Source organism: Panthera pardus, unplaced genomic scaffold (genome assembly GCF_024362965.1).
Source record: "Panthera pardus isolate Hobbes unplaced genomic scaffold, ASM2436296v1 HiC_scaffold_8, whole genome shotgun sequence".
NCBI lineage: Eukaryota > Metazoa > Chordata > Mammalia > Carnivora > Felidae > Panthera > Panthera pardus.
This window is the reverse complement of record NW_026527013.1, coordinates 47,454,261-47,477,288: the sequence shown is the minus strand read 5'-3', so window position 1 is coordinate 47,477,288 and position 23,028 is coordinate 47,454,261. Positions and strand designations below refer to the sequence as shown.

Below are 23,028 nucleotides of genomic sequence, written 5' to 3'. Positions count from 1 at the left end.
ACATGTGTTTACACATCCAAGCAATAAATTCAGTTTGGGTTGCTTTTCAAGTGTGTATAAATGGACCATTGTGAAGTGCGTCTCTGCTCTATAATATTTCCATTGAACAAGTCACTACTTTTGACGAACATTTGGATAGTGTCTCCCATTTTTGCCTTTGGTAAACCATGCTGCTATGAATGGTCTCACAAGTGTCACCAGTTTCTCACATATAAGAGATCATCTAGACTAGATGCCAGCAAACGTTTTCTGTAAATGGCCAGACAGTGAATTCGGGGGTTTTTGTGAACAAGACGGCCTCTAGCAACTATTCAACTCTGCCGTTGTATAGGAAAAGCAAATGCTGACCCTATGTAAACAAATGAGCCTGAATGTGTTCCAATAAAACTTTATTCAAAAATACAAAACCAAACAAAAACAGGAGGCAGCTCAGATTTGGACCATGGTTCAATAGTCTGCTGACTCCTGCTAAAGATGACTCTTAGGAGTGACATTGCCAGGGCCAGCCCATAGCATGACTCCATGGCAGCCCCAGTTGGTGCAGTGCACAGCCTGGCCATACAGGGCATGTTCCCATTCAATGGTGCTGGGGAATACCAAGCTCTTCCCCCCCGAGTGGAGGCATGAGTTTGCATTCCCACCAGCAGTGTGGAAATGTCCCCATCTCTCACATCCTTACCAGGGGTTGGTCTCATTAATTTTGCCAAATGCATGGGTATGCAATAGTTTTGTTATGCAATTCGCTGAAGAGTAGACAAGTCTTGAGTTCATGTATTTCTGATGAAAGTACTACTTTCCCTACCCAAATTATGGAAAGAGCCTAAATGTCCATCAACTGATGAATGAATAAAGAAATTGTGGTTTATATACACAATGGAGTACTACGTGGCAATGAGAAAGAATAAAATATGGCCCTTTGTAGCAACGTGGATGGAACTGGAGAGTGTGATGCTAAGTGAAATGAGCCATACAGAGAAAGACAGATACCATATGTTTTCACTCTTATGTGGATCCTGAGAAACTTAACAGAAACCCATGGGGGGAGGGGAAGGAAAAAAAAAAAAGAGGTTAGAGTGGGAGAGAGCCAAAGCATAAGAGACTCTTAAAAACTGAGAACAAACTGAGGGTTGATGGGGGGTGGGAGGGAGGGGAGGGTGGGTGATGGGTATTGAGGAGGGCACCTTTTGGGATGAGCACTGGGTGTTGTATGGAAACCAATTTGACAATAAATTTCATATATTGAAAAAAAAAGAAAGAAAATACTACTTTCCTGTAAAGTGAAGATCATGCATTTCTCCTTGGGCACTTAAATGGCAAGAAGCCTGTGTTTTTGAACTCGCTCTTGCCCCTTCCCACAAATCCATACTTATACACTGCTGAGGGGACTGTTGGGTAATTCAGATCATACCCTTAAACTTAGAAAGATCCTTCTACTAATAAAAGACAGTCAACCAAGACTGGTGGTCGAGGCTGATTCAGGACTTGAACCCGCAAATGGGTGAAAGACCACAGACAGTATTAAAACCTGAAAAACAAAAACCCTACTAGTGAAGAAAGCAGTGTGAGTGGCTGTCTCTGTGTTTCTGTTTGTACAGAAACCCTAGTTCTTGTAAAACAGACCTGGTTGGAGGAGATGGGAGGTTCAGGGTCCCCACTCCCACCCATACTTAACAAAAGGTACAAGTTCGCGGCAGTGGTGTTGTTTTCATCTGTTTTATAAGTTCAGTCACTACATATTTGATTTGAAGACTTTTATAAGCTCTTTAAAAAGACTATAAACCACTGTTCAATGTTAATCACCTTACAGAGACCCGACACAAACTACCCCAGGTGGAGCATATATAATGCTGCTAGTGGTTAAGATTTAGGTGCTACAGTCAGATGTTCAAATCCTGGGCTCAGATTCTGACCCTATCATTCACTGGCTGAGAGAACTTGGGCTGATGCTACACTTCTCGGAATGTTTGACTGAAGCTCCCTCATTGACTTAGTCAAGTGTTAAATGAGATAATGCATGGGAAAAGTTTGCCATGTTACAAACATGAAATTTAAGAAATGAATGCTAGCGGGGCGCCAGGGTGACTCGGTCAGTTAAGTGTCCGACTTCAGCCCAGGTCATGATCTAGCGGTGGGTGGGTTTGAGCCCCGCATCAGGCTCTGGGCTGACCGCGTGGAGGCTGCTTTGGATTGTGTGTCTCCCTCACTTTCTGCCCCTCTTCCACTCGTGCTCTGTCTCTGTCTCTCAAAATAAGTGTTAAAAAAAATGTTTGTCACAAAGACATGAATGCTTAGCTGTTGCCATCTTAGTTTTTTAAGAACATAATCAGGAAAACAGTGAAATGGCCCTTCTACAACTCTACATAAACTCTTCTGGCTCAGAACCACTTGTCTTCTACTGAAGACGTAGGTTTGGCATGGCTAGACAATGAAAGGCCAACAACCCAATTACATTCCTTCTTTGCTGGAAGGAATGGAAGGAAGCTGAGGTTCTAGAACCAGATGGTTGAGGGTATATGTTGGGGAAAGGGCATCAAATGTGAGGCACAAAATCTATACAGATTAGTATAAGTATAGAGAATAATCAAAGAGTACATAACCCAAAAACATTAGGAAAAGAAGTAAATCAGGTCATTTTAATGAAACCATTGTCATTTTTATGAAATGTGTGCTATTATGGTATTTGTCAGCTTTTCAAAATTTGTTGTGATTTTTTTTTATCCTGCATACATATTTATTTCTGCATGTCTAGTTTTGCGTTCGTAATTTTATCTTATTTTTCTCAAAGACATCCCTCCAAAACCTGGATCGCCCCCTACAAAACATGGGAAAGTTAAGAGTGTCTTTTGCACTGGAAGACTCTCCAAGGGGTACACGTGTCTTAAGGAAAAACGGTAAGCGAGATTCTCAAACTGTGGTCCCCACACTGGCAGCGATCAGGCTCACCCAGGAACTGGTTGGCACATGAAAATTCTCAGCCCGCCCCACACCTACTGAGTCAGAAACTCTGGGGGGTAGCCCAGCAATCTGTGTTTCTATAAACACTCCAAGGAACTCTAACATCTAACAACCACCGCCTTTAAGGGACATTTCCAAATCCTCACCATACACAACATCAAAGTACACATTTGTAGTTGCACCAGAAAATGGCTCGGCTACAGCTTGACCTGTGACCTACCAGTTCTCAGTCCCCATGATCCCTGTCAGACTTGATCGGAGGGCACACCTCTCAAAGACCTGGAATCTCACTGCTCTGTGTGCACAGCCCTGGCGTGTAGAAATCTCTGGAGCACCAAAGGCACCATGGGAAATATCTGTCAGGAAACACTCTGCCTCTTCCCTTCCTGGCTTGTTGGCAGGAATACCTTGCTCAGAGCCCCAAGTGCCTCATTCTGTTCCTGCAGCAAACACAGCAAAACTTCAGGCTGCCTTGCTCTGTGCTAGAATGCAGACACGAGAGGGCTCTCGTGTTAATTAACATGTTCATTAGGACAGAAAAATAAAGTTAGATTTTCCCATCAGTAAATAAGCCTGTTAGGGCAGAAGAGTGTGAAAACCAGGACCTGCTTAGCCAATTAAGTTACAGGGTGGATATTTCCTCCAAATTGAGGGGGTGAGTCTACAGCTCTGGAGTTTTGACGTAAATATATTTAAAGGAGGCAACAAGACAAAGACACATTCTTTTAATGTATGATCAGAGATGTGTTGAAGTTAATATTTTTTAATTTCCTCGCACTTTGTGAGTATTTCAGTTCTGTAAGGTGTCTCTAAATTTAAAAATAACAGGTACAATGAGGGACACCTGGGTGGCTCATTTGGCTTCAGGAGCTCAGAACTCTTGGCTTCATGATCTCACCGTTCATGAGTTCAAGCCCCACATCAGGCTCTGCGTTGACAGCACAGAGCCTACCTGAGATTCTCTCTCTCCCTCTCTCTGCCCCTCCTCCACTCTATCTCTCAAAATAAATAAAGTTAAAAAAAAATTTTTTTTAAATAACAGGTACAGTGAATTTGATAAATCGTGGAAGGCTTTCATGGGGTATATTTTATCTAAGAGAATGACAGTAATAACTGAGTAATAAATCTTTTTTGCAGAGGGGCTTTCTATTGGTTGGAGGGCAGGCAGGTTCATTGCCTCCTTCACACATGCCCACCGGTACAGAGAACATTCTGATCTGTGCAATGCAGAGCAGCCTCCTCTTGATTACCAGAAGCTGGGAGGGCCAGGGTGCCTCAGGCTGGGGTCCTCGGAATCCAGAAGCAGGTTTACTGCCCTGTCCCAACCTCCTCCCTCCCACCCTGTGGAAGGGGCCACTGGGTTCTCAGACCAAGGATTGAGCAACATCTCTCTGGAAATGGCCCAGGCTATTCCCTGCAGCAAAGACCCCCCTCTCTCCATCCTGGGGCTACAGCCAAACTATTCATTCTGCTAAAGAGAGCTTGAAGTCACGGGTTCAGAGTGTTTCAACTGTGACCTAGGGTAGGGTTCTTACCGCCTAGTGTCCTCAACTGTAGAAATAGAATAATAGAACTTCTCTCCCAGGATTCGGGTGATGCTTGAATATGGTAGGTTTTAAGCCGCATGTGCACAGACACACATGCACAAACACACACGTGAAGGACTACATGATGTGCCAGAATGTGCCAGGTACTTGCCCACAATGCCCCAGGGAGTGTGGGGCACAGGCATCTCTCTTAACCACCCTGCAGCTCGCATTCTGGGATCCTACGATGGACAGAACAGCAGCACATTTCCCTGATTACACTTTGAGAGAATTTGGGGCCCCTGGGTGGCTCAGTTGGTTGAGCGTCTGATTGTTGATTTCGGCTCGGGTCACTATCCCAGGGTCATGGGATCCAGCCCCACATCGGCCTCTGCGCTGAGTGTGGAATCTGCTTAAGATTCTCTCTCTCCCTCTGCCTCTCTCTCCCGCTCACACTCTCTAAAATGAAATTTAAAAAAAAATTTAACTTGGAGAGAAGTCACATATATAAGTATGTTAGCAGCTGGCACCTAACAGGCTTTGCTAAAACGTAGCTCATTCTGCTCTCACAACAACACCGGGAGTTAAGGTGCTAGAATCTGGGGGTTTTTTGTTGTTTTTTTTAAAATGTTTATTTGTATTTGAGAGAGAGAGAGAGGGAGAGACAGAGAGCGACAGAGCATGAGTGGGGGAGGGGCAGAGAGCGACAGAATCCAAAGCAGGCTCCAGGCTTCAAGCTTTGAGCACAGAGCCCGACGCAGGACTCCAACTCATGAACCTTGAGATCACGACCTGAGCTGAAGTTGGACACTCAACCGACTGAGCCACCCAGGCGCCCCTGGTTTTACAAACGAGTAAACAGTGTGAGACCCTGACTCAAGCTGCTAATCCAGAAGGACAGGCCAAGGCTCCGGCCCAGGCCTCTTCATGCCGGTCCAAGTTCTTATCCCTCCTTAGGGTTGGGGTAAAAATCCTACAGCTTCTCCTGGGTATCAAATCCAACCCGACCATAACCTTAGGAAATGCACAGGCAGGGCGTCCTGGGTGCCAGGTGGCCATCTTAAGCATGCTACACATATGAATCCATTCAATCCACCCTGTACATGTGGACTGTTGTTGTCATTCCATATAACGGATGGGCACACTGAGGCCCAGCGAGATTGTGGACCTCGTACAACCGGGCACAAGGCTCATCGGAGGAGTCAGGTCCGCACCTCCCGCAGCGTGGGTCCAGAGTCCACTCTCGGCCCTGGTGCTCCCCGGCAGTGTCTAGACAGGATGCTCCCACGTGCCACCGCTGACCAAGGGCACGGGTGCTTCCACCATCAAGGCCATTCAGCTGCACCTTTGGCATAGGGGCCCCACCTGGCCTTGTCAAGAGGGTGACAAGCCCAAGAGACTTCAAAGACCCAACCACCACCAACGCTTAGGAAGGCAGTGTGCTTTAATATCAGCAAGGTGCTTCCTCTCCTTGTTACAACGCAGAGGTTTTTAAAAGCACCATCAGAATTGCCCAGCCACAAAGGTAGGACACCAAGGTAGCACAGGGCAGAACCAGCGATCTTCTTCCAGACCCCATCGCAACTCAGGTAGCTGCAGGGATGGGGGCCGTCCTGCTGAAACCCTCCTGGCTCATGCCTCCCGCAGACCGCTGCCCCCACATTGACCGCATGTGCCATTACCCCACCTGAACCTGTAGGAGGCTAGCAGGAATGAATTGCCTTAAGATAACAGAGACTTGGTTCCAGAACGTAGAAAGACTCAGATAAATGGCAACGAGAACTGAGAACAGGTCAGTGGCTGGGACAAAGGAGGCTAATGCAGAGAGGAGGGCAGAGACAGGACAAAAATCATTACGTGTGGCTCTCACCCACATGGGAAGGACAGGTAAATGGAACGTGTGACAGACAAAAACAGAGTGGTATTAGTCAGGGCTCAGCTGTGAAAAACAAAAAACACACAAAATAAAGTTTTTATCACCTGGCTTTATGGTTTCCTTTTAAAGGGTTTTCCCCCTGGTTTGTCCTGCATGTAATGTGTACGTGTGAGTATATAAAGGAGAAACAAAAAGACAATTCAAAAAAAAAAGAATCTTTTAATAAAAATTATTCATAAAAATCCTAATAAATTTCTAAGAACAAGATATTTCTTAGTACATTTATAAAAGAACATTTGGTCCTTTTACAAAAAGCTCCCTCTTAATTTAAATACATTTCTTATTTACAGATTAAACATAAAATATCATCTATAGTTGCAAAGCATATTGCACATTACAGAGAGAGAAGCATGTGTATGTTTTAATTGGTTTTCCCAGAGTTTCCAACTCCAGATTTTTTTTGTAAAAACAGATTTACCTTTCTTGTGCATAATAAATAAAAATGCAGCTTGTGTTTTGCTATTTAAAACTAAAACAAAATACCTTTTAAAAAATAGTATTTCTCTGCCTCTCAGAAAGAAGGAAAAGGGGTAAGGAATCAGGAAGGTCCACAGGTACATTTTCCCGGAGTCACGTCCAAACTCAAGCAGGAACAGAACCCTGAGCCCTGCAAAACCTGGAGACACACAACCCAGCCAGCCCACCCTCTCTCTTTCACAAGGGTCCCTGCCCTGCAGGGAACAGGCACTAGAGAAGGAGCTGGATGTCTGGGAACGGAAAAGGAAAGACCAAGATTTTCTTCAGAAGTCCCTGCTCAGGCACTCTGGTTACAGCAATCATGCACCCTACCTTTTCACCATTCAGTTTGAAAGTGTCAAAAGAGAAAGACCCCCCGGAGCCCTCCAGAAAGAAGAAAAGGATGTTTGATGGTAAGTCCACAAGATCCAAAGCAAAGGATGATGTCTGCAATCATTCAATAAACTGAGCTAAGAAAATAGCTAAGAGGCTATCTTTCTTTGGTCGGGGAGGAGACAGAAGGTGGGGGAAACAGGTTCAGGCCCTCAGATTGTATAAGACCCTCCTCTAAAATTCACCTGCACAGACACCACCTTGGTGCATGAACAACGACGACTTCAGTGACGTGTGTGTGCCCCCGCCCCGATCTGGGACGGCCTGAGAACCTGGGATTCAATCGCACAGACCAAGTTCCGGTGGAACTAACGGCAGGATGGATGTGCAAATGGAAGCTGGTTCTTCACAAAAGCCAGCGCAACTGTAAGCCAGACTTCCTTCGTCACCTACTCCTCAGGAAATGAGAGTTCCCTGTCACACTGAGCCTGCCCTGTACCGATTTAGAACTTTGTGGGAGGCGATTCAGACTCCACCCAGCCTAACTACCAGGCAGCTTTCTACAGCAGTTCTGTTAAGACAATCTTCCTCACGTCGACCAGAGCAGACTCTAGACCCTGGCTACACAGGGGAACTTGAGGTTGATGCAGGCCCACAGCTGTTCCAAAGGATGGCATCCATTCAGAATCAGGGCAGTCCTGGGGCAAAGCACTCCCTCCTCCGCCTTTCCCTACCCCATATCCTGCGACACAGAATAAAAGACACAGCAAAAGCCCTGCAAGATGTAATACAGCTGTGGACATTCTGATCTGCAACCAGAACACGAGCAAGTTTTGAAGTTGGCTCAAAGAACCTTCGTTTCGTGGCTGGCACTAGGCGTTAATTTGCATGTACCCCACAGAGCATGGACTAGGCAGCATCATCACTCTGGACAGGGCAGTCTGCAAGCTCAACCACCAGGATGAGTCCACAGTATGTCGCTCACCCTCAGGCTCGCCAACTGGTACAAGGCAGTGCCCAAAAGGCAAGAGGGTCTTGACTCCGTGCAAGACACCTCCTGGGCTGCCTCCAGCCCCTGGAGTACATCAGCGGCACTCAGGCACACATCCCCACTCCTGAGCACGAGGGGACTGCAACACCAGAGTAGGTGACAGGTTAAGGGCCTGGAGGAGAGGGTGATGTCAGAATGCCACACATCAATGTTGTCACAGAAGCTGGAGAGGGAACCCAGCAAGGCCACGAGAGAGGGCAGATGCATGGAGGACCCACTTTCCTCCCTGATGTGCCCCATCCTCCCAAATGGGCCATTTATAGTCCCACGTCAATGTGCCTGGAGAAGAGCTACAGGGACGCTCGGGCCTGTGTGCACATGTATCTGTAAATGCGGCATTTTGATTTGACTGAGTCAAAGAAAACAATTAAAATATATTCTCAAAGAAAATTTTCTATTCAGTAGATAAGACAAGGTCGATAAAGAGAATGCCTCTGAAAAGAAGAAAAAAGGTAAGACAGAAGCATTTGATTGTGTTTACCTTAAAACAATTTGCATAGTAAATATTTAAAAGGTAGAGGTGACACATTTATTACTGAAAGTCCTTTTTTTAAAAATCTCCAAGAACTGAATTCTGTCTTAAAAAAGCAAAACAAAACAGTAACACTTAAATTTTCAAAAAGGAATAAAATCTTTCCCTTTGATTGATATGCAATGGCTTAGACCACACTTCTAGTTTTAAAAAGATGAACGGGAAATCGTTGGAAGTGTGCAAGCAGGGACAGGTGCACAACATGACAGGTGAGGGTGGAGGTGTTCAAGAGACTTCCCAGCCTTTCTACTGGGGTTCATTTCAACCTCAGATGTTACACAAAGCCAGGCTGAGGGTTCAAATCTACCTCTGCTTCGTATGAGTATTCAGTGTAAGTTCAAAGACAGATACTTCTGTTCTGGCTAAGAAAACAACAACAAAGAAGGCGTGTGAGCACAACTTCCTCCTGATGTAGGTTTGCTTAAAAATATCAGGCTGAAAGTCAAGGACCGGCCAAGAATTTTCCAGTCTTCGTTATACGCATCCCATCCCCCTTTCACTGTGGTCCCACCATGTGGCAATACAAAACAAGCCTGTTACAAGCGTGCCAGCAGCTGTGACGACCAGCAGCCCCCACCAAAATCGAATAAGGCACTAATCTAACGCCTGTGTTACACAGAGAAACGGCTCAAAGGGGCCAGAGAGTCATCTGATCATTTCTTCCTCCCTGACTTAGCTAATTGGCACTAGACACAGAAAACAAAAACAAAACACAATTCTAACCCAAACACGGTCAGAACTGAGAATCCTTGGTTAGTATATACAACACAGAGGGAAGCTCAGACATTCTTAGGTATTTCTCTCCCCTAAAAGGCACCTGGTTATGGAACTACAGGAGCTCCTCAGGTAAGTTCAAAATAAATGTAACACACCGTCCAAAAGATCTAGCCTTGTGACAACTTAAGAGACTGCCTTTTGAAATTCAGGTCAAAGTTATTCATAAGCAATTAACTTGTAACACTGTGAAGATTACTGGAGATGCAAATGAATAACTCGGGGGTTTTCCCCCATGTGATCCCAAATCATAGGTGGAGGGAGAGCCCAATTATCTAGTGAGAGAGAGAAAGGATAACAAAATGAAATAAATAGGGATGAACCTCAGGCCCTTTGCACAGAAATTTCGTTCACAGTCCTCTAACAGAGAGGTAGCAATACTGCAGTCACAAGTGCCGGAGACGGGAACCACTCGTTGGATTCCAAAGTGTGAGGCTAGGAAGATCCATCCAAAGATGCCCCATCCACACTGTGCTTAGGAAATCAGCATGTCATAGGAAGCCAACTTCTGTGTACCTTCTTACTTCCAATTATATCCTTAAGAAAAACAGGGCGTTTTATTGAACAGAAGAGAAACACTAGCGTATGCACGATTCTGCTAGACGTGTGTGAGGAGCCAGCCGGAAATGCCAACACCGTCGCGGATGGCCAGACTGCCACCCACTTCCACTTCAGAACGTATCTCGGCATGGCCTGGGTTCAGCTGTTCACGTCCGGTTTCCGATGCGGCCACACGGAGGAGAGCACCTCAAATCAGGCCAACCATCTGGTCAATCTGTCTCATGTAGATGCTCTTTAAGGGCAGGGAGTATCTCCTCTCGTCAGGAACACGATTGCACTAGGAAGAAAACAGAAGAGGAAAACTGTCAACTTGCAATTAAAAATCCAGGTATTAATTGCCCAGGAAACGCAGGTGGATGACCTAAACCAGGGCTTGTCAATCTGCACACCGTTGTCATGGGGGCCATCTTGTGCGCCGCGGGATGGTTACCAGTGTCCCTGCTGTCTCCCGCTAGACGCCCCCGAGCCCCTGCTCCCCTAGTGTGACAACCAAGATTGTCTCCAGACTCTGTTCCATTGAACAGAGGAGAAAACCTCCTCTGTGAGGAGAAAACCACGCCAGGTGAGGACCACTGATATAATTTAATGTCTTCCCAAGTGAAGAAATGGAGACTCAGGGCAGCTAAAGGACATGTGCCCAAGGGCAGAGTGACTGGGACGAAAAGTTCATCCCCTTGGGGCCTTCATTTAATCCACCCAGAATTTCAGAAAACACCTCGGCTATTTGAAAACACAACTGGCCCTTGAACACTGCAGGGCTTGGGGCACGGCCCCCCAGAGCGGTCAAAAACCCACATGTAACTTCTGCTTCCCTACTAACCGACAGCCCACAGTTGACTGGAAGCCTTACTGGTAACAACAGTCAATGAACACGAATTTTGTATGTTGTGTGTATTACATACTCCATTCTTACATTAAAATAAGCTACAGGATAGAAAATGTTACTAGGAAAACCATAAGGAAGAGAAAATACACTTGCAGGACTGCACCGTATTTATCAAAAAACACCCGCATGCAGTTCAGACCTGCGTTGTTCAAGAGTCAGCTGTGGGTGGTTTTTCTGAGTTTATGGTTCTCGGATCCACAGCTAAAACCTAAATGCTTGACAGAGCTTTTTACCCCCTCAAATGAGGTGCGAGTCTGTAAACCAAACACATTTGTCTGCAAACATCCGTTCATTACACACTTGTCCCCAAAGACACACACTCCCACTCACTGCTCTGAACTTGACTCCCCCATGCCCTACTCCCCATCCTCGAGAGATCAAGGCCAGCAGGCCCTTCAGTGGGTCCCAAAGCTCCCCAGCCAGGCATCTGTAGGTGCTATTCCTGCTGCCTGAACACCCCTTCCTGGGAAGCTTCTCCTCACCCTTCTAGGAACTTCTGAAAAGCAGCCTCCATGATGAAGCCTATTTTTATCTTCCCAGGGAGATTAGCTCCTCTCTGTTTCACCAGCACTTCACGCACGTGGTGCCTTAGTGACAAACACCCGGGGCGGGGAGCCCACTGGGGCCCCTGTGATGCGCCAACAGATGAGTCTCCTTCCAGTCCATCTCCTGCCTCCACCTTGCAACCTGAATCTCTCTGTGCCTCCCTTTCTCCACTTGTCGAGTGGGGATACCAAGCACCTAACCTCACGAGGCTGCTGTGAGAAATTCACCCACATGACCACCTGGAAAAGGGGCCTGGGCAACGGTACGCATTACATGCAAAAGGTGACTTCTTAATATCTCTGTCCTCCTAACTCTCCTGCTCCCCTTTCCTTCTCAATTAGGCCCGTATTCACCTAATCTACACTCCACGGCCTTACGGAGATTTGGGGGACTCACTTCTGTGCTGGGCTGTCCACACAGTTCACAGACTGATGGTAAAGACCTTCAGCAGGACGATTAAGGAGGCTGGGATGAAGGGGTGTCCCTCACCAAGGCAGTGTGGGGCTGGGTGGTAGGAATCTTGACAATAGAGGCTTTTTCTGGGAAGACAGGTGGCATCCACTGCACCGTGGGGTAATGTGGTTTGGTATTTCGACTGATGCCTCTTTCCGCATCCTCACTTACAAACCATCCTATTTGCTTCAAACCAACACAACTAACCTAGGACTCCTACCAGAAACTCCAGGACTCGTTTCCAAATCTTTCCCAGTACTTACCAGGATGATGGAGGGAGGCATGCTTAGTGAAACCCTGCTTTAAACGAAACTGGATTCTTCTGCACCTCAAAGAGCATTTCATTAAAAATCAGGATGACAGATGACTGCGTTTTTTCCCTCCCCTGCTGCTCAGTGATTTGGCTGGATCTCTTCCTTTTGTCCTTCCAAATCACTCTCCTTCCCCATCCTGCTCTGGTGCCAGAGGCCAAGCTGGCAAATTATACCCAGAGGTCGAAAGGTCGCAGTGGCCTCTGCCTTCTGGTGTGCACAGCCAAGGAGGGGCTCCAGCAGATTAGAAGGAAGCACAATGGTCAGTGTTTACTCCGCTGGCTCCCTTCCTGCAAGGTCACTGAGGCCAGCTCAGAATATGGCTTCTGCCAGGAGACGCCCCCTCCAGCACGCCTCTCCCCACCCCAGTTCCTGGGGCCACGAGCCCCTGCAGCTAGGACAACGAGGCACTGCTCCCATGGTTCCCTGCGCCCTGATGCTATCTACACTATCTACGTTAAGGGTCTTTCGTGAAACTCTTCTCAGACGACCCAGTCTAAGTGTGCCACCAATCTTCTGTCAGGGACTCTAAATGACCAATTTGTATTATTTTCTCCTCTTCCGCACAGAAACCACCGCTGGAGAAAGCCACTTACATTGGAGCTGGAATTGATGACTTTTAACTCAGGAGATTTAGGCCTGGGCACAGACTTTCCCTCTTGGTCCTGCCCTCCATCTTCAGAAAAGAATTCCTTCCAGGGTGATTCTCGAAGATGTTTGTCCACAGATACAATGTGTCCCTCAGTTGTAAACATGTATTTGGTTCCAGATTTGTGGACTGGATTCTCCTCATCAAATAGCTGGTGGGAAAGGAAAAAAAAGAAAAGAGAAGAAAAAAAACGTAACTGTAGCACTTTGGGAACTAACTCCAGAGACAGTGTCCCAGACTACTCAGGGAGCAGAATTTGCTGGGTCCTCAGGCTTTTCAGCAACAAATGGGTGAAAAGGTGGTTCCCAATTCTGGCTGCAAACAGAATCACCAGTTTTGTTTAAACCCAAATGCCTGAATGTCTCCCATCCCATCCCACCCTGCTCAGACCTAAAGACTAAGAAATCTGACGGCTGAGACCCAAACTTGCATAGTCTGTAAAAGCTCTCAGGATGATCTCCCCTCCAAGGCTCCCCTGAGAGTTCTGACACTGGAATTCTAGAACCACCACCCACCTCACACACACCTAGGCCTAACTGGAAAATGCTGGAAGGGAAGACGCACACGCCTTCACCCTATCCCAGGGTGTGGCACAGAGCCTGACCCTGTACCACCATCCCATTGCTTCCTGTCCGAACACGGGCCAGACCCTGAGGACAGAGGCACACAGGGCAGTGCCCTCCTTCAACAGGAGGCGTGCAGGAGGAGTGTCCAGAAAGAACACCTAACCGAAGAGGGGACAGGTCGGTGGGTGGAGAAGGCAGGTATCCACTAAATGCTAAATGAGCCAACGCTCAGAATAGGAATCTCGGTGACGTAAGAAACCTTACAGTCACCTGAAATATTCTACAGATAAGGAAAGACTCAGCATGGCTGGTCTGTTTCCACAGCTAAGGAAGAATGCGGTAGGCCTAGGTTTTCTGGCCCCAGACCCTGAGCTCTTTCCTCTAGAATGGCCTAGGGGATCTCCCTCACTCACTCTGGTGCACACCCCATGCACCAATGGCTGCTGGACAGGGATGCGTGCAGGGCTCCCATCAGCCTGCAGGGCTCCCATCAGCCTGCAGCGGCCGGCCTGGCTCCAAGTCCAAGGTGTGCTCTGACAGGGAGACCTAGGCCCCCACGGGGGTCTGACAGCAGGACAGCCATCATGCCATGGGCCATGTGGCCTGTTGGTGGACACGCCCCCTCTACAGTCTTCTGTGAAGTCACACCAGATTAGACTGGAAGTTCCAAACCCTGGCTTTGTGCAGAATCACAAGCCTCTTGTCAAAATTACAGATTCTTGAGCCCACTTCTGAATCTAAAATGTAAAGATTCTGATTCAACAGGGCTGTAATTTTAACAAGGTCCCCAGGGTGATTCTGATCCAGCTGGCCCCAGGGCCTGGGAACCAGCGGCCTCAATAACACAGCCTATCACCACTGCTCGATTACCTTTGAATCTCAGCCCCCTCACTGATTCCCCACGGGGGACCCTGACACTCTGTGCCCTGAGGAAGCAGCCTTTGGTATGCAGCCACAGTGAGTAGAGTGGCAGGCAAGGCAGGACAGTAGGTAGGTACCCACACACACCACCACCATGCGTGTGAGCAGGAGGAGAGGAGGGAAGGGGGAAGAGCACTGAAGAAGGAGTCAGGACCGGGCCTGAAGCCTCTGCTCTGCCATGCAGTCACCCCGAAAATCCAGGCAAGTCACACCTGCCTCTCCACGAAGACAGCAGCTCCCGTGAGGGAAAGAATGAACACTGACAAGATGACTCCTTCAAGGTTTCTTCCAGGGCCCGTGATTCTGTCGCTCTCCGCACACACGAGAGTATGTGTGTGTGGACAGAGAGCCAGCCGGGCTGGGGGTCTCAGCCAAACTCACACACATCGAGAGACGTAAGAGCTACAGACTGCTCTCGTCCTCGTGGGAACCTGTCCCAAGCACCACAGCGTTAGAAACCAGGGTGGAGGACGGCAATATGCTCTTGTGTGCACAGTACTGTGTCCCCGGGCCAGCACATGTGCAGCCCAGAGCAGTGCCCAGGGAGTATGTGCTTGGACAGAACTCTGAATGAATGCTTGCTCCAAGCAGTGATCGACATTTCCTGGCTTGGGGCACCTGGGGTTAAGCCCCAGACTCCTGATTTCAGGCTCTGCACTGGCAGCACGGGGCTTGTTTGGGATTCTCTCTCTCCTGCTCTCTCTGCCCCTCCCCTGCTCTCTCTCTCTTTCAAAATAAATAAATAAACATTAAAAAAAAAAAAAATTTCTTGGTTATAACCCTGTAACACACATACCAGGTACAAGTATTTACAGGTCTCGCTGAGAAAGAAGCTCTCCATCCGGTCCTCTTTGGATTTATCTATGACGTGATGCAACGTAGCATACCCACACCTACAAAACAATTTTCCAGTTAGTCCTGCCTCTGCTCCTTCCTACTTGCTTATTGATTTGAAAAGCAAAAATAGTCTATTAACAGAGTAATCAACCAAATTATCAAATGCCATACGAAAAGCAAATTAGGTTAGGTTGAAGAGGTATCCTTTTTGTAGCCCAGAAATTATTTGCAAATTCATTAAAATGTGGCTTGGCTGCTAAATCATCAGGTTAGGTGTAGGGGGAAGAGAGAGTGGGGGTGGTGGATGGGACATGCCAAGTGCTTAATGTGACACCAAGAAAATGACAGGCAGCAAATTTAGGACTGAATGAAATTTTTTTGTCCCAGTAGTAGAACTGACTTATCATTGGACAGTCTAAAATATTATTTTGTAAGAAAATACTTATACTGCTAGGTGAAAAGGCAGGTCACAAAACTGAAATATAGAGATTTTTTATATACACACAAACACATTATGCATATAAATATATAAAAAAGTATATACACTTAAATGTGGACTGTGGTTATCTGCACGTGGAGAATACAGTGATAATATTCTCCCTCCATGTTTTCTGTACTCCCTAAACTTTTTAGCACATGTATTTGTATAACTAGGGAAAATAAATTACTAAAAAGAACATACATAGTCTGCTGGAACCTTACGGGGGAAAAAAAAGGTAATAAAAAGTAATTCCCATTATAATGGACCAGTCCTGCCACACAAACAGTAGGCAATTTCCCTACAGAATTAACAGTACTGACCTGTTTTATAAATTAAAGTGCAAAGTGGAATATTTCCCCAAAACAACTGAAAATAAATCAAAAGGGCCAGAAAAAAGGAAGGAACTTAGAAAACTAACTTGACTTTTGTGTACTTTTCCAGACTCTGCAGGATATCCATTCCTACATGGAGGTAGAAGGGATTCTTGGTTGCCTAGAGAGAACACGAGAGAATGTGATCCAGCAAGGGCCTGGAAAACATGCCATCAACAAACATCACAGCGACTGCAGGAATCTCCCGAGCAGGTGAGTCACTGGCCGAAAGCAGGTGCAGCGCCCAGCTCACTTTATCTGGAAGGGTCGCAAATGTAACAGGACTAAGGTGTTCCATTGCTCACATCAAAGTGCATCTACAATGTGTTTCACCTTAACCAGGGCTAAGACAATCTGTCTGAGGGCAGACCAATACCCTGCTTGGGTGCCCCTGATCCCCGTCGCGATAATAATGCCTCACGGACAGTACCACATGGGAGAACCAATCTAATTCTATCTTGCCTCGGAACTCTCTAGCAACTTAAGATGCAGGCCCAGGGAAGCAGGATCTTGCCCCCAATCCACTTAGGGCCTTGCCGGGAAAAGCTAACAGGAACAAGAAGGCTTTCACACAGGAGGCCCCCACACTTTGCTCTCCAGCTGCCCTGAGAACCTAGTCCCTGGGGCTCCTTACTCTGCTGTCACATGCTTGCAGATGGTTTCTTTAGGAAAACAATTCTCTGAGAAGATGAGACCGGTACCCCACAAACGGTTTAAAAGTTAGAGATCGCCTTTAAGTCATGCCCAGTGCCAACCTGCAGCAGCGAATGCAAACCGCTAGGAAGGTAGCAGGCTGCGCGTAAGGGGAGGACAGGGAGATGGCTCAGAAGGCAGGGACACGGAGCCGGACATTTCTGTGGATTCTGAGAGAACAGGCAACACGAGGAAGAAGCTGAAAACAGGAAAGACGCAAGGACAGAAATCAAGAGGTGTAAACCCAGAGGCAACAGACCTAAGCTTAGGGGGAGGACTCAGGAAGCTTAGGAGGAGGACTCGAGCAGTTCGAGGCATGACTTCCTCACAGCACGTGCAGCCTGACCGCCCACCCAGCTCAGAGAAGCCAGCTCAGAGGCTATCTCTTCCTTGTCTGAGAGGTCATCTAAAACTCACGAGGCCTCTCTTTACACTCAAGGACTATGACCAGGTTCATAGCATTTCTCCCTTTTTTCATCTAGAAGCAAAGGGCAAGTCTTTAGCGTTATTATTATTATTATTTTAATAAATCTAAACCAGAGTCTTAATCCTACTCTCAGAACTCATGAAACTAAGTATCTTCTTGTGAGGGCTTGCCCACCGTGGGCATCTGTTACAGGTCTACTGAAGTGCACTGAAGGCCGTCTCTGTAGAAAGCTGCAGGACCTGTGAACACGTGCAGAAGCTCTGTATGCACAGACAGACAAATATCTGCCTCAGCCTGCAGGGCAGACCTCACAGTTAAAGTGACATTCCCTCTGGCACTGAATTGCATGGAAAAATGAATGCTATACTTTTTTTTAAGCGTTAAACAAAAATAGGCATTCAGATGAATCCCAGAGGATTCCCTTTACCAAGAAAAAGAATTCCTTTTGTCTGAATAATTATTACACAGACCAGGGTTCCACCGTGCATGAGTACAGAACTGTAGCCCAAAAAAGAGTTAGTTATCTGGCCAAACAGATCCGGTAAACACCGAGTACTAAATCCTCTCTAATGTTTGAGGGCGTGAGAGAAAAGTCCTATGGTACGGGCATGCTCAGCTTTGCAGAAGGTTAGACTCAACGACCTGTGTGGCCGCAGATGCCTTCTCTGTCCTGTGGGACCATGACCACGTGGGACACTGACAAGCCCACGGTCAGGTAGCAGCTGTATCAGAGTCACTATGAAGAGCACAATTCTCCACCAATAAGTAAATGTGTGCTAAAACCCAACTGCTACGAGTCCTGCTAGCATTTAAACACAAACTACTGGTCAACAAAGCCTAGTACCTGGTACAGTAGATATGTAGATTCCACTAACTCCGGTCTCAGCGGGTAGAAGAGCACGTCAGGGGCCTGTAGCTGCCAGTTATACCTCTCAGGGAGGGCCCCGTAGCGTTTCCATATGGCGTAGTAAAAGGCATGGAGGCAGATGGCATCTTCCACGTCTCCTATCAGAACCTGAGGAGCAGACACAGGTCACTAGGCTAAGACACTTTTCTCAGCGTGGCAAGGCAGAACACAGAGGCCCTGGGCTCTCCCTCTGCCCACCAGTTCTCATCTGTCCTACAAACACAGGTGGAGACTAAACCAACCCGAAAGTAGCAGCCCAGAGAAAAGGATGCCCTCCCTATGTGACCATCAACACCAAACTGATGTGAACTGCACAGGACAGCAGGTTAACTGTACCAATGAACAAAGAATAAACAATTAAGAGACAGATGATCCAAAAATCACATACAGTTACTTTTTTACCATGGTTTGTGCTTGCTTCCTGTGGCTCTGTTCAACATTCTGGGGACTAATCTCACAAACAGAATAATCAAGACATATTGTGCTAATAAGCTCCCAAATCCGGAGGAGCCAGAGAATGCTCTGGTATCATAAAAAGAACGGAATAAAAAGAAAAGAATAAAACAAAGAAAGAAAAAATGATTGCTTTTTCCTCGCAACACACCTGCAAGCCGGGGAAGAAAGCCTGTAGCGAGTCGATCCAAGTGTTCATCAGCTGCCCACTGAACATGTTCACATTGACGTAGAGTGGGGGGTCTCCTTCTCCTTCGTTACAGGCTTCCCGACTGGTGACCCAAGCAGAGCAGTCAAAGGTGAAAAGAGAGATTGCTGACAGAGCTCCAGCCCTACTCCAGCAGCCTCTACCTCAAATGGAATCAACGTTAACATGTTCCCCTACCTCATTCTTTAAACCTTTGGGAATCAACTGCCTCTACCTGTCCATACCAGGATCTAGCAGAAAGTAACAGGTGTCATAGAAAAGAAGTTCCAAAGTCAGCCAGTGTAACTTACTGGGGATTTCACTCTATTTTGCAGAAAGCACTTGATATTCAGGCTTAAGAATACCACCACGTAATGTGGCCTACGGCATGGGTCTTTGTTGGATTTGACCTGAGTGGGGAGGCCTAGTTACTTCTACACACACACAGGAAGAGTCTCTTCTCTAATGAGGTCCTACACCAGCGGCCTGGAAGATCACATCAGAGCAAGATACTCACGGATTATTTCTCAATTTAGTTTGGGACTTCAAAAAGCAAAAAGGACTGAACCCTGGCAAAGTGGCCTCTTACTAAAACACAGCACTCACGTAATGCATTCCTACAACAGCTTATGCATTCCTACAACAGCTTTCTTATGGGTCTAAGAAAATCCTAGCATGCACAAACTCAGTAGCTATCACTTGCACTGGACATTTAATATACAAAACCATACAAAGAAAGACCTAAGGGAGTGAGGTGACCTTGGGGTAAAAGCCCGGGGTAGAAGCTTCAAACAGCACTTCTCTTCCGCCCTCCTGATTGTACAACTGGATAGTAGCAAATAATGGTGTTTGAAACAAACAGGGGTGGGGGAAGGGGGGCTCATAATTGTCCTTTCTCTCGTTAGGGATAAAGACCAATCCTAAAATTTCTTTGGAAAGTAAAAGAACCAAAGTAACTCAGTAATTGTCCTGTATTACAGCTCTATCTGCAATTAGAGCCACAGTGAAACACAGGCATAATGTCACTCCCTGTGGCAGCCAGTTTCCACGATGGCCCCAAAGATCCCCAACCCGTGGCAGTCACAAAGGTTCCCTCCCACACTGTATGAGAGTTGGTCTGTAGGACCTACAGAGCTGGATGGAAGTGTTGGTTTGTCATTCCAAAATTAGGTCATGAAAGCACACTTTGGGTCTCTCTTTCTCTCTCAGATCACTCACTCTGGGGGAAGCCAGCTGCCATAGACCTGTCTACAAGGAGGTCCATGTGGCAAGGAGCTGTGAGCCAACAGCCAGTGAGGAATGGAAGCCTGCCAACCACCAGAGTGAGCCCAGAAGTGGGTCCTCCAGCCCCGACCGAGCCTTGACACAGCTACAGTCCCTGCCAATAGCCAGATGACAATCTTGTGAGAGCCCGGATCCGCCCCGTGGCTCTTGGCTCCCAGACCCTCAGAAACTGTGTGGGCTAATGTTTATTGTTCTAAGCCACTAAGTTCCGGGGTAATTATTATTGCACAGTAGAAAGCCAACACAGGTCTTCGCCCTCGAATGTCTGACCAACAGCCGGGAAGTGCACGACTGAGGCAGAGACCAAAAGACCCCGTAAATTCATGCTGAGAAAAGTAGGGGAGTTTCTGAATGCATTCTATTTGATTCATAGAGCAAGAGAACAGATGTCAGGGACACACACCCTCTTCTTAAGTAGTTCTGAATACTCCGATATGCAGCATTAAACATTTCTAGGTCTTCTTTTTCTCCAAAGAGAATGTAAGACTTCAAGAGGTATTCATAGAAGGAGTCCAGTCCAGCACCCAAGCCGCTCTGCTTTCCGACCCAGTGGCCTGTCTGAATGTTCACCACGTTGCCTGCAAAAACAAACGAAGCCCACGGGGCCCAATTATCCTGGGGCGGCTCCCTCTCCAGGGTGCCCTTCTCCTCCAGCCCCATGTGCTTCAACACCCTCGTCCTTGGCAGAAAAGGGAAGGGATGAACGTGTGGCCCTCACAGTTTTATTGGTCCCAGCAGCGGCACAGGCAGCCAGGAGATCTTTCTGAAAATACAGTGTTTAAACACTGGCACAAAAATGGGGAAAACATTGAAGGCAAAAGAAAAATAAGTTTGTCATTTTGCCTTTCCAGATTAACAGTGCATTTCAAATACCAAATGAGTGTTCAAAGCCTTTGACTCAGTACTGCCATTCCTGGGAATTTATCCTTAATGAAAAAACAGTGTTTTTAAATAAAAGTATTATGCTGTTTTCAAGAATTATGAATTGTATGATTTACATTATCTGTAAAATGGGGGAAAAAAAAGAAAAAACAGAAAGAATCCAAGTGTCCAACACAGGAAGAGTTAATGAACTAGATGTAGATTTTAAAGACAGTAGCTATAAACACAAGGCAACAATTTGAAAACACCTGAACTGCCAAATGTGAGGCAGAATAAAATGTTTATTTATATTTTAAGTTGAAGGTATATAAACCTTACAAATGCCAGGCTGAAAGGACCTATGGGAAATTTAAAAGGTGACAATTTGTGCTGACACCGGCCACTCATCTGGTGGTGGGGTGACAATTTGGGCAACTTTATTTCTACCATTGTTTTTAAATACAACAAATTCGTAAATACATTTCAGAACTTAAGGAATAATCAAAAATCACTTTTAGGGCACCTCGCTGGCTCAGTCAGTGAAGCGTGCAACTCTTGACCTCGGGGTCATGAGTTCAATCCCCAAGCTAGGCATAGAGATTACTTTTAAAAAATCATTTTTAAAAAGGAGTGCTCTTATTAGGTATTTACCCAAAGGATACAAAAGTGCTCCTTCAAAGGGATACATGCACCCCGATGTTTATAGGAGCACTATCAGCAATAGCCAAATTATGGAGAGAGCCCAAATGTCCACTGACTGATAAATGGATAAAGAAGATGTGGTATGTGCGTGTGTGTATATATACACGTACACATATACATATATACGGAGAGAGAGAGAGAGAAAGGGAGACTGTATTATGCTAAGTGAAATAAGTCAGTCAGAGAAAGACAAATACCATATGATTTCACTCATAGTGGAATTCAAGAAACAAAACAGATGAACATATGGCAAGGGCAGGGAGAGAAGAGAGGGAGACAAACCACAAGAGACTCTTAAATACAGAGAACCAACTGAGGATTGCTGCACGGAAGTAGGTAAGGGATGGGCTAATTGGGTGATGGACACTAAGGAGGGCACTTATGATGAGCACAGGGTGTTCTATGTAAGTGATGAGTCACTGAATTCTACTCCTAAAAGCAATATTGCACTGCATGTTAACTAACTAAAATTGAAATTTAAAAAAGGTTGAGGGAATAAATAAAAATAAAAAGTAGTGCTCTTGGAATGACATTGCATGGCTCTAGGAGAAGCAATCAAGTTACTTCTCAATGACACAAACAAATATTCTCAGTATAAGACAGTTTAAAATAAAATATTGAATTAGCAAGAACTATTACTTACTGAGAATGAATGATGAGTCCATAGGTAATTATAATTCATTACACTTTCTCCCTATGACAGCATGTTTGAAATGTTCCATAATAATTTTTTTAAAGATTTTGTTAAATAATCTCTACACCAAACGTGGGGCTCAAACCTACAACCTTGAGATCAAGTCACACACTCTACTAAGGCACCCCTATAATAATTTTTTTTTAAGTTTATTTACTTATTTTGAGAGTGTGTGCATGCACAAATGCGAGCATGAGTGGGGGAAGGGAAGGGGGAAGGAGAAGGGGAGAGAGAGAAAGAGAAAACGAACCCCGAGCAGGCTCCACACTGTCAGCAAGGAACCCAAAGTGGAACTCAAACTCCCCAGCCTGTAAGATCATGACCTGAGCCAAAAGCAAGGGTCAGATGCTCAACAAACTGAGCCAGCCAGGCGGCCCCATAATTTTTCAAATAACATCTTGACCAAACATTCACAAAGGAGGAAAAAAAAAAAACCAAAACACCTAATATAGGTTTAATCTGGCCTTTCAACCTCCTACCATGTGCCTAGATTTTTTTTTAAAGGAGAAAGCCACTCTACCAGTAACTCTAAATCCCTCTATTTAGATTGAAACAATATAATCTGCCTTAGAGGCAGTTCTTACAGCATTTCCATTAACAATTATCTTCAAGTGGAATTGCCAAAGGATTCAAATCAGAAGGGAACCCTCAAACAGCAAAAGCATGATTCTTTCC

At 46.2% G+C, this 23,028-nt stretch overlaps 1 protein-coding gene across 1 annotated transcript in view; it reads right to left on the bottom strand.

Moving 5' to 3' along the window:
- Nucleotides 1-6,559: 6,559 nt before the first annotated feature.
- EDEM1 (ER degradation enhancing alpha-mannosidase like protein 1) overlaps nucleotides 6,560-23,028 on the bottom strand; it is a 29,741-nt gene continuing 13,272 nt past the window's right edge. Inside the window, exons 6-12 of the mRNA XM_019428769.2 lie at nucleotides 20,500-20,674; nucleotides 18,777-18,897; nucleotides 18,110-18,280; nucleotides 16,193-16,266; nucleotides 15,253-15,349; nucleotides 12,917-13,120; nucleotides 6,560-10,401 (exon numbers count right to left, since the gene is read on the bottom strand). Coding sequence (XP_019284314.1) covers nucleotides 10,312-10,401; nucleotides 12,917-13,120; nucleotides 15,253-15,349; nucleotides 16,193-16,266; nucleotides 18,110-18,280; nucleotides 18,777-18,897; nucleotides 20,500-20,674 — 932 coding nt within the window. The 3' untranslated portion in view covers nucleotides 6,560-10,311. The remainder of the gene's footprint in view (nucleotides 10,402-12,916; nucleotides 13,121-15,252; nucleotides 15,350-16,192; nucleotides 16,267-18,109; nucleotides 18,281-18,776; nucleotides 18,898-20,499; nucleotides 20,675-23,028) is intronic.